Source organism: Struthio camelus, chromosome 15 (assembly GCF_040807025.1).
Source record: "Struthio camelus isolate bStrCam1 chromosome 15, bStrCam1.hap1, whole genome shotgun sequence".
NCBI lineage: Eukaryota > Metazoa > Chordata > Aves > Struthioniformes > Struthionidae > Struthio > Struthio camelus.
Genome location: NC_090956.1, coordinates 825,341 through 843,052, shown reverse-complemented (window position 1 = coordinate 843,052; position 17,712 = coordinate 825,341). Strand labels below are relative to the sequence as shown.

The 17,712-nt window shown below is 63.4% G+C and overlaps 1 protein-coding gene across 1 annotated transcript; it reads right to left on the bottom strand.

The window, feature by feature from the left end:
• Positions 1-792: 792 nt before the first annotated feature.
• Positions 793-14,905, bottom strand: HS3ST2 (heparan sulfate-glucosamine 3-sulfotransferase 2). Its single transcript, XM_068908255.1, has 2 exons — positions 14,398-14,905; positions 793-1,608 (listed from the first exon to the last, which is right to left on the bottom strand). Exons 1-2 carry the CDS (start codon positions 14,877-14,879, stop codon positions 990-992), a joined length of 1,101 nt encoding a protein of 366 aa, XP_068764356.1. The 5' UTR covers positions 14,880-14,905; the 3' UTR covers positions 793-989.
• Between the last annotated feature and the right edge of the window lie 2,807 nt (positions 14,906-17,712).

Here is a 17,712-nt window from a genome sequence, read left to right as displayed (position 1 = left end):
CAGGCGCAGAGCATCCGGGGTGCTGCCCGCCGCGCCGGGGCGCCGCGGGGAGGGTCTCCCGCCGGTCGTGCCGCGGCTGGGCGCAGCAGCAGGCAGCGGGCAGCGCAGCAAAGCACGAAGGCGACCTGCGGCGCCGCAACGTGCAGCGCTTGACATTTACCCGTGCCTGTCGGCTCCTGTAGAACAGCCCGTTCAGCTCGACCATTAATTAGTGCCGCGTGCATATAACACAGCGCTCGCTACCCCGTGCAGGACGGAGCCAGGCGCCGTTCACCCTGGGAGGGGTCGCCGCGCTCCCCAGCGATGCCGTCGCCCTTCGCGGGCCCGGCGGGTGCACGGGCGGCGGGGCGGGCTGGCGCCGGCCCCCGTTCCTCCCTCCTCCGCAGCCCCGGCAGCGTCCCGGCTCGGCGGCCGGGCTCGCCCGCGGGAACGTCCACCCGTTACGCCAGGGGCTCGGGCGCTGCACGAGGAAACCAGTGCCGCTGAAGTACCCGTAACAGCAGGAATCTGTGCTTTATTCACAGGACAAAATATCATTACAACATTTTTCAGACTTTTTTTTTTTTCCTCAAGCAGATACATCTCGCCGTCCGCAGGGCTACACCCGCGCGCAGGTGACGGGAGCCGGCAGCGGGCGGCGTGTCCGGGGCCGCCCCGGCGCGCGGAGCAGGGACGTGCCTCGGGCAGCCCCCGCGCAGCCGGGCCATCGCGCCCCGGCCCGGCCCCACGCCGTCAGCAGGCGCCGGACCCGCGGGCGAGCCCGGGACCCCCGCCGCGGGGCCGCCACGCCGCCTGCGTCTGCCGGCCCCGCTCGCCCTGGGGTCCCGGCCTCCCGCGGGCCGGCGAAGGCTCGCTCCTTGCCGCGGCTGGCGGCTTGCAGGAGGGCCGGGCGGTCCCGCACCGGCCCCCGTTCCGGCCCCCGCCGCCCCTCGGCCACCGCGCGGGAGACTGCAGAGCGCGCACATCACCGCAGCTCTGCTCCCGGATGCTTATTCCCACCTGAAGTCCTGCCCAACTGTTTCATAGAATTTAATATTATAAGGTCTATAAAAGTCCCGAAGCTGCTCTATCACCTCCGGGTCTATCTGCACGTGAGTCCTCCCTTTGGACTTGCCCAGGCAGCGGGGCAAGCTGCCGCTCTCTGTTTTTTTCAGGCAAGGAAACCCTTTTGTCTTGTTGAAGTAGAAGTGCTTGTCCGTGATAACCCGTTTGATGCCCAGGAAGTCCTGGACTTTGCCCATCTCCCCGGCGGGGTCCGTGATCAGCTTTTCCCCGCTGACGAAGTGGATCTGGGAGAGGGGGAAGTACTGGAGCCAGCTCTGCAGGTGCACGGCGTACATCCCGATGCGGATGGCGTTCCAGGACGTGTCCACCAGCCCCAGGCTGCGGTTGCGGAAGGACAGCCCCTCGAAGGTGGGGATGTCCGGCTTCTTGGAGAGCGTCTGCGTGTAGTCCGAGATGGCCCGGGTGACCGGGTTCCTCACCACCACGATCAGCTTGGTGTCCCGGGACATGTTGAAGATCCGCCGCGGGGCCTCCTTGGTGACGAAGTAGCTGGGGGTCTTCTCCACGGTGAGCTGGCTGTCGAGCGTTCGCGGCATCAGGCTCCTGCAAGCGAGGAAGAAGAGGGTGAGGAAGGAGCGGGAGCCCCGCAGAGCGCCTGCCCCGCGCGAGGCCGGCGGGGCTGGTGGGGCGCCCTGGCCGGGGTGCAGCCGGACGCGGCAGGACCCGGCTCGGCTCTCGGGGCCGGGCTCACCGGGGCCGGGCCAGAGCCGGCGGCCGCGTGGGAGCGGGACCAGAGCCGATGGTGAGGGGCAGCCAGGGCTGCTCCGTCTCCATCAGTGGTAAATTCATCACCAATTTAAGGAAAAGCACACAAGTTCAGCCTGCAGCCCCGAAGCTGAGCGGGTCCCTGCTGTCCGCCTTGATCGCCGGCACGGACACATTAGCCAGGCGACAGGCTCTGCTGGAGCCTCTGCTCAGACTTTCCTCCTCTATTACTGCACTAGTTGCCATTTGCAAAAGAAATTACAGCGGCTCCTTCCGGAATTACAGCAATTACCTGGCTTCCTTCGTCCCTGATCGCATTACGGAGCGCCCAGACCCCGCGCGCTCCCCGCAGCCCGCAGCCCGCCGGCGGCCCCCGCCGCGGCCCGGGGGAGCCCAGCTGGGAACAGCCGCCCTCCTCGCCGTCTCCCCCGTGGTGCTAGAGGCCAGGAAAAACCAGCGCTGCCTCTAGGCAGCCCAGCGCCTGGTTATCGGGGGTGACAGCAGAGAGGCTGCTGGGGCTGGACCGTGTCGGCTGCATGACATGGGCGCAGGCACCGCGGGAAGCTGCGAGAGGAGCGATGGACGCGGCCCAGGACGTCCTCTGCGCTCCGGCCGCGGCACGGCCCCGGGAGCAGAGCGGCTCTCCTGGGATGCACGCGCGTCCCGGACCGCCACTGCCCCCGGGGAAAGGCCGGATTGCCCGTCCCTCCAGGGGCTCGCAGGGGCCGGGGCTCGTCTGGTCCCTGGGTTTGGGGGGCAAAGGGAGCAGAGGGAGGGCAGCGCCCTGGGACGGGGTCCTGCACGGCCCCGGCTGTTTCCGTGAGCCGGAGCCGTCGCTGGGAGCCGGACCGCGCGCGCCAGGCTGCGCCGCCGGGAAGGGAGGGGGACCGACCGGGGGGAGCCCTGCAGCCCGGCTTAGCGCTAATTAAATCATTTGCTTTGACACGTGCACATCCAAATCAAATAAAAACTAATGGGATGGAAAGATTTATAAATTGGCCTTGTACTACCAGAGCAAACTACTCGCTCCATGGCAGGCGGACGTACCGCGCCGTGGGTCGCTGGCGCGAGCGGGGCCGGAGCGCTGGCGGCCGGTCGAGCAGACCTGGCGCCCGCCAGAGCGGGGACACGGCTGCGCCGGACGGGCTGCCTGAGTAGGGACGGCAGGAGCCAGCTGGGCGCCGTCGGTCTGCAGGCTCGGGAGACGCGTCGGCGCGTCCCCAGCGCGGCCGCGGCAGCGAGGAGCAGGGCAGCAATGCAGCATCGCCTCCCAGCGCCTGGGGTGCGGGAAGCCCGAGCGCGGCCGAGCCCGGGGGCAGGAGCGCCGTGGCGGGGCCGGACGCAGCCCTCCTGCCCAGCCGTTCCGCGGAACGGCCCAGGCTGAACCGGCACCTGGCATTGCAATTATGTTTACTGCTCAAAAGCATCTGTTACTTTTTCCACTTTGCAGTGAAAGTTGGTGGCTCGTATTCATAAACTCGCCGATTTGAATTTAATTGTGCGGTGGAACACAAGCTATAAAGTACAATCGGGAGCTGCCTGGGGAGAGTTTTATGGAGAGCGGTGAAACGTGCCTCCAGGAATGTTTTGTTTAAAATAGAATCCATACGTTTAACGCAACGCGCCCGCACGTGCCCGGCATCGGCGATGCTGCGGCCTGCGCGGGCGCCCGGCGATCCTGACGGCCAAGTGCTGCAGCGGCGTGAGCCCCTCCGGGGCCAGGGGAGCCGACGGGCAGGAGATGCAGCCGAGGGGCTGCTGCCAGGGCTAAGCCTTTCTCCAGGAACGGCTTTCCTGTGCGCCCTTGGGCAGTGCCCCACTGAGGCAGCACAGGGCTGAAGACCCTTGTGTCACTGGGACCAAGGTCCAGGAGTGAAGTCAGCCTTGCATGTTGGTATTATTAATCTCCCCTGCAAATTCTGCGTGTGATGGAAAGCTGCGGGTGAACGCTTTCAGCCTGTTCTGGCAGGGCTGAGTCCTCTCTGCAATGGAAGGGGGCTGAAGAAGAGCTGGTATCAAAGTCATTTTAATAGACTAGCTCTATTGATGTCTGGTCTAACCCAATGAAGCCTCAGGATAGAAGCAGTCAGAGAAAGCAAACATCAGCAACCCTGTCTGCAGCAATTCAGCTGGAGAGAGCAACGCACTGATTTATTCATGGGATAAACCGTGCAAAAACTTCACAGCTCTGCTGCCTTGCTGGCGTGCTGGAACAAGGGGGCTTCTGAAAGCTGCATCACAGTCTGCTGGCTAAAGCCAGGAACCTTCAAGCATGAATCCTTCAGCCCAAAGAAATAGGAGCAGTCAGTCCAGGGTCCCTAAAACAAGAGCTACAGGCACTGGCTTTGGGGCTTGGTGTGTAGGGGGGAACCTGATGAAGGAACTAACCGAGAGGAGATATGACTGTGGCCTACCAAATCATGCGTGACATGGAGCAAGCAGGTAGCAATAGACTGTTCACCGTCCCCGCCAATAAAGGAACTGGGGCATCACAGGAAGGCAGCAAGAACCAGGTCTGCAGCCAGCAACGGGAGACGGTTCTCTGTGAAAGGGCTGCAGACCTGTGACGTGGGGTCGAGAAGATAACATGGTTCAGGAGAGGACTGAATAAATAGCTGGAAGACATCTAGGGACAAACACCAAAAAACCAGAGTCTGGAAACCCTGAGTGGAAACAGTCCCTCAAGCACTCCTCCAGGCGCCAGCTGGTATCTGTATTTGTCCTAGGCATCTACTTGTGCCTTCTTCAGCTTTCTCGGGGGGGGGGGGGGGCGTGACTACAGCCCCCCTCTGCTACAAATGACACAGTCAAGTTTCCTGCACCGAGGAAAATCACTGAGGTCAGCACAGGCAGGGAAGAGCTCAGGTCGGTACAAGGTGCCGACCAAGGGGTCCCGGGAAACCTGGGGCTGGGGGCAGGACTGTGCTTGCCGTGATGGGCTCCCCTCCTCTGTGGCACATCATTGCACCTTCTTTGCAAAATTTCCCCCCAAATAAGTAATTCCAAAATGAGTTTGCATTACTGACCCTCCCTGGACAGCAGACTGGAGCTGGTGGCCGGTGGCCACGAGGCCCGTCCTGCCCGGCCGCAGGAGCCCGCGAGCAGGCGTGCAGCCCCTTGCGCCAGCCCTGCACCGGCAGTGCTTTCGGGGTGTTTTGGGGTGTTCGGGCTCCGGGGGGGAGGCTGGCGCAGCGCCGTGATGCCCCGCGCGGCCGCCCGCTGCTCCTCGCCCCGGCGCAGCCGCGGTCCTCTGCCCGCCGGCGCCCGCGGGACGGGGGCCGCATCGCCCTACTGCGGTATCACTGCCACCCTGTGCGATGCTCATTCGCTCTTGGGCAGTCTTCTCATTTGAAAGAGAATAAACTAATTAGCATAAATTAATAGGGTTGTTTTACAGAGGTACCCAAACACCGACGTGGCTTAATTGGCCTTTCCCAGTCCTCTGCTTCCAGCTCCATAAATCCCGATTATGATTCCCGTTGTTTAATGACTGTCAGGAAATGCTAATTTAGTCCCAGGCACCACTGCTGCTATCTCCATATCACAAACAAGTTTCTTCATAAATCAGCGCAGGACAGCTTTATAAGCGATTCACTATTACAATATATTGGTGGAGAATCATAAAACTGCTGTTTCATTAATGGCTCATCTTCAGGCTTGTTAGAGTTTCATTACGTGAGCTATTAGGTCCATGTATTTAAAAAATGAAATTACAGGTTCTAATCAATTATGAAAAACACAAAATCACTGCATAATAAATTACCGAAATGAGACAAGAGTTTTTTTTTTTTTTAAATGGACTCCTAGTGTTTGCTGCTCCTGAACAACAGAGACTGCTGAGACAACAAAACACAACCCGAATAGATAAATAAATCACCAATGAAACCATGGAAGGGGGAGAAATGTCATCCAGGCATTCATCTTTATGTTAATGGTGGGATCCCCAGAGCTGCGAGAGCTGGGAAATACATTGCAAACTTAATTACAGTTGACTTTAAAATGATATTTTTGGACCTCTGCATTCACAAAGTTATTTGCATACAAATAGCATGTCACATAGTTTTAAGTCTAGGACTTGCGTGTTTAGGTTGGAAGGCTTTCAGGGCCTTGCGCGCTGCGCCGCGCGCCAAGGGCTCGAGGCAGAACTACTCACGGCGCTTCTGGTCGCGCGCTACTTGCGCCGAGTCCCCAGTGGGTTTCACTACAGGTCCCCGGCTCGGGCTAAACGAGCCGTTCACAGGAGGTGCCAGAGCTAATGCCGGGGCAGTTACGTACGAACGACCCGACGGGAAGGGATTCCCAGAGCGCTCGGCGCGCAGGATCCCGCGCCGGCGCCCACGACCTCGCCGGCAGCTGCCGGCCTCGGGCACCCTCCTGAGCCCCCGGGACGTCCCGGGATCCCCAGGTGTCACAGGAGCAAGGAGCCCTTGGCCGGTGGAGCCGGTGGTTTTGCGCCCGCCTGCGGAGGCAGGAGGCGGTGGCGTGGTCCGGGAGGACGGGGGCAGGCTGCCTTCCCCTGCTCCAGCCTCCGCACCACCGGCCTGCGGGACACCGCTGCCCACCTCGGGGCCGCAGCACCTCTCCCGGCTCGGCCGAGTAGCGTTTGCAGGCTGGAGAGAACGCGCTGGAGTTGTTCCCGTCCGGCAGCCTGCGCACAAGCCGTCCGCGCTTGGAGCTGCTGCAGGACATCTGCGCTGCAGCACAAGTGGAGGAGGTTAAACGAGCTGATGCTGAGTAAACGCCAGGGCAGCAGTAAACGTCATTAGGGACGCGGCGGAGCAAACTCCCCTCGGCTTTGCAGAAACACGGTGGGCTGCAGAACAGCCGCCACCAGGCTCGCTCTGCCCGGCCGGGGAGAGAGCAAGCGCGGGGCGATCAGCAGCGCCGCCCGCGGCGCCCAGAGGCGAGTCGGGGCTTGGCCAGCACCAGCGAGCTCCCCCGCCTGACGCGCTCCCGCGGCAGGAGAGGCACCCTTAATTCCTCTTGCATTGGAGATTATTTTTACTACAGCTACCGAACTCTTCAAGCCCTCCAGTGCCGCTGTTTACGAGCACGAGCGCTCCCTTCCCGCCGGGAGACGCAGCGGCTGCGTTTGAGCCGCCACCGGAGCCAGCGAAGGGCCCTGCCCAGGCCGCTGGGGCCCGCCGGCGGCGCAGCGCCTCCCCCGAAGGAGTTAATTTCTCAGCAGCACCTTTCCAAGACCCTGAATTATTAATTTTCTCATAATGTGCCTCGGGCACCCTGCGGCCCCGACAACGCTCCCACATTAAAGAAACATGCGCTCCCTTGCTGGCCACGTTGCTTTGATGTCGAACATGCGTGAAACACTCGCCCAGGGATAAATTTGTACAAAAATTCATCAGATGATTGAGATATTGCAGATAAGCCGGCAGGGGGGAGCCGCACATTCGATAATCCCGCCGGAGCGCGGCTCTCGCCGCCGAGCTCGCGCAGCGCAAGGCGAGCGGGGACAGCTCCCGGGTAAATATTTGCTCGTTGCAGCTCACTGTGTGCAGAGGATTTGGCGGCTCCTCCGCGCTCCTCGGAGGCTGCCGACTGCAGCGTGTGCGATGCTGCACTCCATCCGCTCGTCGGCATAAAAACAAACTGTTTAATTTGGCAAAAAATCCCGAGCGCTGGCTCTTGGGGCGAGGGTTCGGCGGTCTCTCGCGCGCGCAGCCGATGCCGCGGAGAGCAGGGCCGGGCAGCCGGTGACATGCTGCCAGCGGAGCCGGGCGCCAGCTGCGCCGAGCGCAGAGCCGGAGGGCAGGTCGCCCCCCGCGCACGGCCCTGCCTGCGCTCGGCGGCGGCGGCAGGGACGGAGGCAGGGAGGGAGCGTGTGCCGGCCCGCCGCGCGCAGCCAGGGCGAGAGGCAGAGCGCGAGCCGCCCGGGCGCCCGCCGCGCGCAGCCGGCTGCTGGCAGGACCGCAGCAACCGTCATCAGCCGAAACCTCCAGCAAAACCAGACGGAAACCTTCAGAACTGGGTCAAGCCTAGAAGAAACCGAGGCGTGAGGAAGACAAAACCGCTCTGCCCAGTTGAGTGACGTTGCTGCAAACTTTTAGGACACCACATCACCCTAGCTGGTAACTCAACAGCAGGTGCTCACGTAGCTGAAGACCCCTCTGAGGCGTGCACAGGGTGACGGCAATGCTGGCCGGTCCCCGGGCTGCTCAGCGAGCAGCCGCAGCGTCCTCTCCCTGGAAGGCCAACGACGACAGCACAGAAGTAACGGGGAGCAGGGAAGGAGCTGGTGCAGGGAGCAGGATTTCCTGCGGTCGGATCAGCTGAGCGAGATGGGCTCCGCTGCATCCTCCTAAAGCCTCATGGTTCAGAGCCTGGGGTCACAGCTTTGCCCACGCTGGGAAAACGCCTAAGGGGCTACGACCCGGGAAGTCCAGGAGATGCCTGGCCCAGACCCCTTTCCCGGCTCTCGCCGCTGTCCACGAGCATCACGGCCCTGCGCTGACTCCTGAGTTTTAATGATGGATTGACTCCCGTTAATAAATGTTTATGTTCAAAGAATTTACACCAGCACTCACGGACAGATAATGAGGGACATTTCAATGCATACCAGCCGTGCGAACACAATAATTAACTTTGTTGCTGATTCATTTTTAATCATTTAAATGCTCCAGAGATTTGCCGCGTCCTTTAAGTCAACAAAATCTTCTCCAAAGGGCAGACGACCGACGTCCTTCAGCAGCACAAGCCTCCGCATAATCCCCACCCTCCCGAGCAAGCGGGCACCGCTGAGAGTCCAACAAAACGGGCCGGCAGCGCCGGGAGGAGCGGCCGGGCCGGGCGGAAGGGGACGCGGGCGAGCGGCCAGGCGGGCAGGGGCTGGCGGTCCAGGCACCGGCGCGGGGACCCGGCGCGGCCCCAACGGCACCCCCGGGCTCCGCGAGAAAGGCAAGGGTCTCCCCCTCTCCCATTTCCCAGGTAACAGTTTTCTTAGGTGAAACTTTAAAAGTTAATATTCATTAAAAGTCACATAATATGCCAGAGCTGCTGCAATTTATTCCCTAATGAAGAGCTCATTCCAGAGGGAAGCTGCGCACTTGGTGATGCTCCAGTCTCGGGAGCGTGCAAAGGGACGGGACGACGTGCCGCCATCGAGAACGGACCGCCCCGAAGACGCCGGCGTCGCGGGCGCCAGCGCCGGCGAGGGGCGACGGCAGCCAGAGCGGGCTCGGCCAACGCGCCCGCCGCGGGGCCGCCTGCCTCAGACACGGGCCGTTCTGCCGCTCAGCGCACGCAGCGTCCGAAGCCGGAGGCGCCGGGTGCTGCCGGCCCCGGGACCGGCCCTCGCCTGGGGAGGCGAGTGCCACCCGCCAGCCCGCAGCAGCGTGCAGCACGCGCTCGCCAGCCCCACGCGTCCCCGAACGGGCACGCAGCCGTGCCCGAGCCCCACGAGGGACACCAACGTGGCCTCGGAGCAGCGTCCGCCCTTGTCAGCTTCACGAAGCCGCAGCCGGGTTTCACACCATCGAAGCAAAGGTTAGGAGAAACCGCAGTGTTGATAGGCAAGGTCACGCATCACTAACGCCGAAGACGCGGCACCCTGCCTGGCTTCGCCGCCCCGCGTTTCCCCCAGCGCCTTTGCCGGGGAGGTTCTCCCGCGCCCTGGTTGCTCCTGGGCACCGAGCTGGGGGCACCGCCGGGGCTCTCCTCCCCGAGGAGCTGCCGGGCAGGACCGGCGCCCGCGGGCGCACGTAACCAAGGCAGCGACCAAGGAAGACGCTGGCCTTCGGGGCAGCTCCTCCAACGCAAGCAGCCTCTGCCGGAGGCTTCTGACCCAGTCCTCAGGGCCAGGACGCTCTCTGAAGTCAAGGAAACTTCAAAGCATCCTTGAAGCTTGCTGCCTTCCTCTCTTCTTACTAATTAGCTTTAGAAAAATGCACTGTCAGTCAAGCCCACAAAACAGTCAGCACGTCGTTGGGCAGACCCTAATGGGCTCGCGTTGGTGTGCGAGCCAACCTGGCCATTAGCGGAGAGCAATTAGCGAGGCCGAGCGCGGGCGCTCCGGTTTGCACGCGCGCTCCCGGGCGCGGAGGGGAGGCGTGCCGACGCTCCGCGGCGGCGGGGTCCGCTCTCCCCCGCCTGCAGCACCTCGAGCGCCGCGGCCGGCAGCGCTCACAGCCCCGCCGGCGTCCCGGGAGCCCCCGGACACCCCGGCGCGCGGGGCGGAGGCAGACCGCCTGCGTGTCGCCACCCCAGCGCCCCGTCGCAGCGGCTTGCTGCGCGCGGGAAAGCCTGGGCTCCGCCGCGCGGGAACGGGCCGGCGCCTGGCTCCCGCCTGCACCGGCACCGGGGCAGGATTCACGCAGGCCCAGGCAGGGCAATTCCCCATGCCGGTGCCTGCCTTCCCTTCGAGCGGAGCCCGCCTGCCACCGGCTGGGAATACTGCAGGCATCGGGATGCCCCGGCCACGCTCTCTCCAGAGCCGGTCAGTGCTTGGTAAGGGACGCTTCAAAATGGGATCCAAAACGTGCCCCCAGCACCCTGTCTGCTGCTTGGATTCAGTCCTAGCCGCACTACGGCAATGGTGGTGGGGCTGGTTTCCCTTCTGATTTCTTCACCCCTCCAGAAGAGGCTCACCCAGGCCTAAACATGCAACCTTCCTGCTAGGGGTGCAGCAGCGCCCGTCAGGCAGAAGCCAGGCTGAGCCTGCAGCCTGACCTGCTACAAACAGCTCCTCTCCAGGAACATAACGCTAGAGCGTCTCCCAGGATCACAGAGAGGAAACCCTGGAGAGGAAACTGCACCCTGAGATGCTGCAATTAGAATCGCTGCTCAAAGTTAACTGCAAATTAAGAGACACCGTCTTCCCTGTGTTCTGGAAAACACTGAAGGTTATTGGCACGCTCTACCTGCAGCAGGAAAAGCTCTATATTGAACATTTAGTCCAGGATTGGTAAAGAATCGATATTCCCCAGTAGCTGGCTGTTTGGTTTCAGTTGTCTTAAAACAGATCTTACTAAAAATACCTTTCCTGTAGCATATCTGTAGCTAATGAGGTGGATTAGAGAGGATGATGGGAATTGGAGAAGGCAGGGGTATCTTCGGTCTGAAGTCATTGTTAGGCAGCTCCTGGGCTGCGTGGCCTTGTTTGGGGTGTGGGAGAGAGCGGCGGGGTGCGCGCACGGCCCGTTGCAAAGCGCGCAGCCTCCCGGAGCAAGGGCAGCAGCGGCGCTGCGGGGGATGGCAGGAGGCAGGATGGGGGCACCAGGAAAACGGCTGGTGCTAATGAGGGTTGGAGGCTGCAAGGGCAGGAGGACCAGGAGACAGCCCCTCCTCTGCTTCTCACACCTCCCTTCCGACCAGCTTGGGGGGCAGAGGAAAACGCGGGGAAAAAAAAAAAAAGGAACTGATGTTTCCCGAGCGTCGCAGGGGCTCAGCTCGCCGGCTGCTCCTCCCTGCATCAGAGAGGCGCTCGCCCCTTCCCTCTGCTCCGCGCTGGGATGCTGCGCGGGAACGCCTGAGCCTCCCTCGCCGCCGCATCCCGGTGGGAGCCTTTCCCAGCCAAGACAGCAAAGGCCGAGCTCGCTACCCGCGCGTGCTCGGCCCGCCCCCCGCTGCGGCCCCCGCGGGACCCCGCGCTCTTGGCGGAGGGACAGCAGATAATCACGCTGTGGGTTAGACCTGCTCCATATTTAATTGTTCCACTTGCAAGGAGTAAAATCAATTCCACGTTTTATACGCTAGTGGCCTCTGTGCTTAAGTTTTGGCACATTTGTGAGATTAAAAAAAAAAAAGTAATAAAACCAGGGAAAGGTCATTTAATTGTTATAGCTGAGCTAATTCGGAGGCTTCGCTGATGGGGTGTGATCCCTCCATCGATCCGGACGCAGCGCCAGGCCCCGAGCAGCGCGCTCCTCGCCCGACCGCGCTCGCTGCGCCCACCCGCCGGGGCCGGCACCGCTCCGCAGCCGCCCGGGACCGCGGCCGAGGCCGAGCGGAGCCGTGCCCGGGCGGTCAGGCAGGCTGCAGCCCTGCGAGCAGCGAGGGAGCCGGCTCCCGGCAGAGGAGCCCGGCTGAACCACCTCCCTGGCGGAGGAGAGGTGGCGCCTGCCGCCCTGCGGGGGCTCCGCTGCCCGGGGCTCCTCTGCGGAGCCCTCGAGGCTCAGCCCCGAGCCGCCAGCGGCCACCCCAGCTCCCGTCGCAGGAGCCACGCGCAGGGGAAGCCCAGGAGCCCGGAGCAGGCGCAGGGCCAGCGACGCCTCGGCAGGACCCTGCACGGGACGGAGGGGCCTGTTGTCCTGTGACCTGCTCCTGCTGCCGGCACACGGGTGGGACAGATGGACAGCCCAGCACCACGCAGGCAGCGGCGGCTGCCTCGTCTCAGCTGCCCGGAGGCTGTGCCGGTTGCGCCAACACCTTCCCAGCTGCTCTGGATGCCCCCGTAGACAAACCGCTGCTGTTCCTGCCGTCACACACCTGCATCGCCGAGTGCTCTTGGGCAATGCTGGACGGGTGGGAGAGCGTCTGACGTCCAGGGGAGGGGAAAGAGACCGGCAGAGGGGCGAGGGCAGGCGGAGGACACCGCTGCCGCTCCTCTCCAAACCGTGCAGGAACCGGGCACGGTGCATGACTGCCTCAGAACAGGGAAAGGGCCTCGGAGAGCTTCCCCTGCGCCTGCCCTGGCTCCCCCGGCACCTGCTCCTGGACACCAGGAGGGGGGCAGCCTGGCAGCGTTGCCACAGCCGGGGCCCGGACTCCTGTCCGCCTGCTCTTTGTGCCAGAGGGCACTATGTTCCCACAGTATCTGGTGCTGGGGGCTCATCAGATGGTCTCCGACTTCTAGGAGATGCATCCCAACCATAATTTCCTCAGCCTGTGCTCCACAATCTCAGCTACGGTTGTAAAAGAAGCAGAACATCTCTGGCTGTAGGGTCTGTAAGTGTGACCTGACCGCAGCACACGGCAGCGGCACCTGCCTGAGCCCGCGGGCAGCCCTCACCGGGCAGGCGCTCCAGCCTGCCGCCCTGCGACACCCATCAGCGCTACGTCCGCTCTCCCGAGCGCCAGCCCGGCCCCCAGCTGCTTTGTGCTGCTCAGAGCAGTTCTGACCTGCTCGCCTCAGAAACCAGCACCTCCATGCCACAAGCATCACTCATGTCTCCCCAAAGCGGGGACAAACCCAAGGACCCCACCAGAGCTGCGAGTGAGCCCGAGAGAGGCACTGCATCTTGGTGCCTCCTGACCCACTTGGCATCGAACCAGCATTGCCCTGCTCTGAAACAAGGGGCTGTTTCCACCAGGAAACCTCTGCTGGGACGGCAGGGCAAGCGTGCAAGAGAGCGGAGCTCGGTACGCAGGACCCCGCGGCTGCCTCCCGTCCACCTGCAGGATGCTCCAGACATGCTGACGAGCACCGGGTGCCCCTGCTGTGGCTGCGAGCTTGCAGGCACCCGTGGGGTCTGCCCAAGCCCTCGTCTCGCTCACAAAGCCAGTGCCCAGCGCAGGCATCGCAGCCCTGCCTGAGAACAGCCTCGCAGCATTCGTTGTTCTGCAACGGCAGAGCACGCAAGCACCAGTGCGCGGCGTCGGACACCTTGGCCAGGCCGAGCTGGGAGCCCAGGGCAGCAGCAGGGTGACTGCCCAGCTGCATGGACCGTAGGGACGTGCTGGGGCCGCTGGCGCAGGGTACGAGCCCCCAGGCTGCTGTGATCTGCTCATGCACGCAGGCTGCACTTACTGCCTCTCCATGAGCACCGCTGAACTGAACAAGAAAGCCTTTTCTGAAATTAAAATCTCGCCATCTCCTGCTGGAGATGCACTCACTGTTCTCCCTCAAGTTATTGGAGATCTCAGATACGCTTGCACTTATTTGCGTTCAGACAGACAAGACAGAGGAGGATAGGAAATGCCTCTTTCACAGAATCAGATAAATCCTGATGGCAAAAGGGTTATGAAGCAAATGGAGTGCAGCTGCAACAGCCGGGAGACTAATAGTGCAATCCTGTGGGCTAACGATTCACAAGGGTTTTAGAGGCTTCTTCACATTGGCAAGCGTTTCTTCAAGTGGGGAGGGAAACCTGTTCTTGTCCTGGCTCCAGCCAGCATTGGAGTCATTTGCACATGCAGCAACAGACTCATTTATTTGGGCTCCAGCAGCCATATTCCCACCGCTGGAAGGAAGGGAAATCGCACGGGGCTGGGGCACAGGGGCTGCCTCTTCTCCCTGAGCCAGCACCAGACTTTTACTCCTATACCTGCTTGGCACTTCCTTAAGGAGGAGGAAAAACTCCCCGCATGAAGTCAAGCAACAGCTCCATCGCAAGCACAGAACACGTCCACTTGTGCAGAACGCCTGCGGCTGCTCCTGCTCCGCTGGCTCCGCGGCTGCGCTAGTGCTGGACAGACTTAGAAGATATCCTGCCATAGGAACACACGTGAGACAGCGCATCCCTCATCCGCTACCGAGATCGCCTGGCGCCGCCGGCCCATCCCTGGGGACCGCGCAGGGAGAGGAGAGATCGGTGCGGGGCGAGCCGAGGAAGGTGCCCGCGAGGGAGCGGAGCCGGGGCAGCGCCGACGGAGCGGGGAGCGATCCCCGGCCCCCCCCCGCGCCGGGTGGAAACCGGTCCGGGCGGCGGGGCGCCCCGCCGGGGCCGGGCTCACCTGTACCACTCGAGGCCGCGGTCGTAGTTCCTGTCGAAGAAGTGGGGCTCGGTGCCCAGGGCGCGCACGTCGGGGTGCACGCGGATGAACTCCAGCACGGCGCGGGTGCCGCCCTTCTTGACGCCCACCACGATGGCCTGCGGCAGCCGCTTGGCGCCGGGGCGCGGCGGCCCCGGGGCGGCGGCGGCGGGGGCGGCCGGCGGCCCCGACGGCTCCCGCGGGCGGCGGGGGGGCGCGGCGCTGCCCGGGGGCTCGGCGGGCGCCCGCCCGCACGACCGCGACTTCTGCAGAAGTTTCTTGGCGGCGGCGGCGCTGCGGGCGGGCGCGCAGCGGGCGCGGGGGGCGGCGGGGCCGCCGCAGCAGCAGAGCAGGCTGTAGCAGAGGTAGGAGCAGGACAGCGACAGCGTGAAGAGGAAGAGGAAGCGCCGCGCCAGCCGCCGGGACGGAGCCAGGGCCCGGCCGCTCGGCGCCCTATGCGCCATGGCTCCATGGGGCCGCGCCGGCGGGCATGGCGCGGCCCGGCGCGGCGCGGCTCAGCGCGGCCGCTGCCCCCGGGGCCGGGGCTGGGGCCGGGGCCGCTCCCGGCCCGGCTGCTCCGGCATGTCCCGCGGCTACGCGGCGGCGCGGCCGGGGGGCCCCGGGGGGCTGCGCCCGCGGCCCCGGCCCCTGCGCGCCCGCGGCCCCCGCGCCGCGGCTCCCATGCCGGGCGGGCGCTGCGCTGCGCTGCGCCCCGGACGGCGGCGGCTCCGGCTCCGCGGGAAGTGCCGGGGCAGAGGCGGCCGCGCTGCTATTTAAGGGGCCGCCTGACGTCAGCGCCTCCCGGAGCCCCCGCGATCCGCGCGGCAGCCGCAGCCTCCCCGGCCGCCCCCGGGCTGCTCCCGGCCCGCCCGCCCCGGAGGGGGGGGGGGGGGGGGCTCGGCCCCGGCCCCGCTCCCGCTGCGCCCGCCCCGCCGCGTCTGCCCTGCCCGGCGCACGGAGCGGTCCCCCCGGGGCACGGAGCGGTCCCCCCGGGGCACAGATCGGTCCCCCCGGGGCACGGAGCGGGCGATGGGCAGGGTGGCCGCGGGCCGGTGCCGGCAGCCCTCCCACCCCCGGGCGTCCTGGCGTGGCGTGGCGCGGCGCGGTGTGGTGCGGTGGCCCCGGCGAGCCTGGGCTCCGTCGGTGGGTGGCTGCAGCCCGGCCGGGGGCTCAGGGCGCTGTCGTGGCCCTGCCCTTGGCAGAGGGGAGTCGGGTGGCTGCCCAGCGCCAGGACAAGCCCTGTTCTCCTGCCTGCTGGCTATCACGACTCAGATGCAGAGAGAGAGACAGTCTGCTGCCCCATACCTAGCCCTGCAGACAGCTCTGAATCCACGCTGAGTCCAAAACTACGCAGAGCAGCTGCGGGGGGCCTGGGGAGCGCACTGGATCTGCCCATGGCAGCCTGCATCCAGCCAGGGCTGATGGGCGGCGTAGGCTCCGGGTCAGTCTGGAGAGGTGCCTCCTGCCACCACGTAGACCCCCCCAGGGCAGGAGCACCGACCAGCTGCCCTCGGGGGCTTGGGTGTGAGGAGTCACTGTTTTAAGAGTCAGAAAGCCTGGGAGAGCAAGGCACAAGCAAAGCTAGCAGCAGACTGGAATAAGTGTTAGCAACATGGCAGCGCGTCCATCCAGTTCGCAAGGATCCTTCAGCTGGGTGGGGAGCTGCTCCCCGCAGCTACTGGGGGAGGGGGCTTGGAGCGAGGAGGGGCTGCCCAGCATTGCCACGGCAATTTCTGTCCTCAGCAGGTGCAGAAAGAGAAACCATAAGATGGAGGGACACTGCTATAATACACTGTAAATAACAAGGAAAGGCTTGAAGAAATTGCAAAAATTAAAAATATCTGCCAGTTTGGGGATGTTCAGCCTCACCTGTATGTTTTGTGGTGCCTGAAAAGCAGGTTGACCCAGGAAAACCACGAGGTTGTCGCAGGATATGGGTGCATGCTGTGTTGCTTCATCCCCGTTCTTCTGGCACCCTCCACTTGACACAGCTTCCTTCCGTCTCACACTCTTCCATCCCAGGCTTCTGCTTGGTTTGCTCCTGGGACTGTGTGCAGCACCACTTAGACCTTAATAGTTATTGTCTCTGCTCTCTCAGCACAGAGAGCGTGTTCAGCTGCAGAAAACTACTTGCCTTGTTACTTGAGAAGACGGATGATAATAGGGTGAGACGGGCAAAAAGTGCCAGCCCAACACAAACAAGGATACTGCAAACTCCCTGGCAGCCAGGCCAGGGTGGAGATGAGGTTTCCTCTTGTGCGGCATCCAGGAACTCAGTACAGATGTAATTAAAGATGGAAGAGTGTTGAAAAGCAGTGCTCTGCACAGCCTCTTTTGCCTGTGCTTGTGCGGGAGCAGAGCAATTGGACCTCACTGGGAGCTTAAAAATAGTTCCTTAAGGAAACGAGCGTCTGATGGCTCAAGAGAGCTCTGGCACGGTAGGATGGGGGCTGAGTCCAACCTGATCGGCCCAACCCGGCGAGTACCGTGGGATGACCCACAAGGGGCTTTGCATTTGGGGCACTGGGTACCGCGTTTGCCGTGCCGTGCGGAGCAGCTTCTGTCGGGGAGAGGGGGCCAGGGCGGAGGACGGGACGCCATCCCCTCCGTGCAGGTCGAGGCAGGGAAACAGAGCCTTGCTGCCTGCCTGCGTCCAGCGCCAGCCTGGCCCCCCAGGAAGGGAAGGAGCCATCAGGCGCTGGGCCAGCCTTGGCTGCTGGTGTCACTCGTGTCCAGTCCCGAGCGCTACGCCCACCCCCGAGCTGGTGCGGCGCCAAGCAAGGAGGTAGGTAGGAAGCGCTGGTGGAGCGTGGGCTCCGGCTTGCAGCCCCTCGGCTGGGGGTGCAGCCCCGCCTGCGGCCCTTGGCGCGGGGGCACGGCAGCTGGCACGCGCCCACGGTGCCCCGGCGTGCACGCAGTGTGCACCGAGGCGCTTGGGCGGGCATAGCTGAGGGGCCGTGCGTTTGGGGTGCTCCCTTTCCGGTGGCAGAAGAGGTGTCAATCAAGTCCTTTCCGTGACAAACTGCCAAAGTACATCTGTGAAAAAGTTGCCTTTTCCATTTTTAGCAATTTTATTGCCTCCATGTGGTGATCCATCCTCGGCAGCAAACACATTGCTTAAGCATGAACATTAGAGGTGTCTGGATAAATAAAAGCTGGTGTGGATGCCTAGACACCTCCAGGTTTCTTCGCTTGCAAGGGAGGAATGTTTTGTAAAGCTGACAATTTTGCTTTCCATCTTTATATCTTTGGAGGGCATGTTTTTTCCGTGACATGTTTGCTGTTTACACCCAGCTC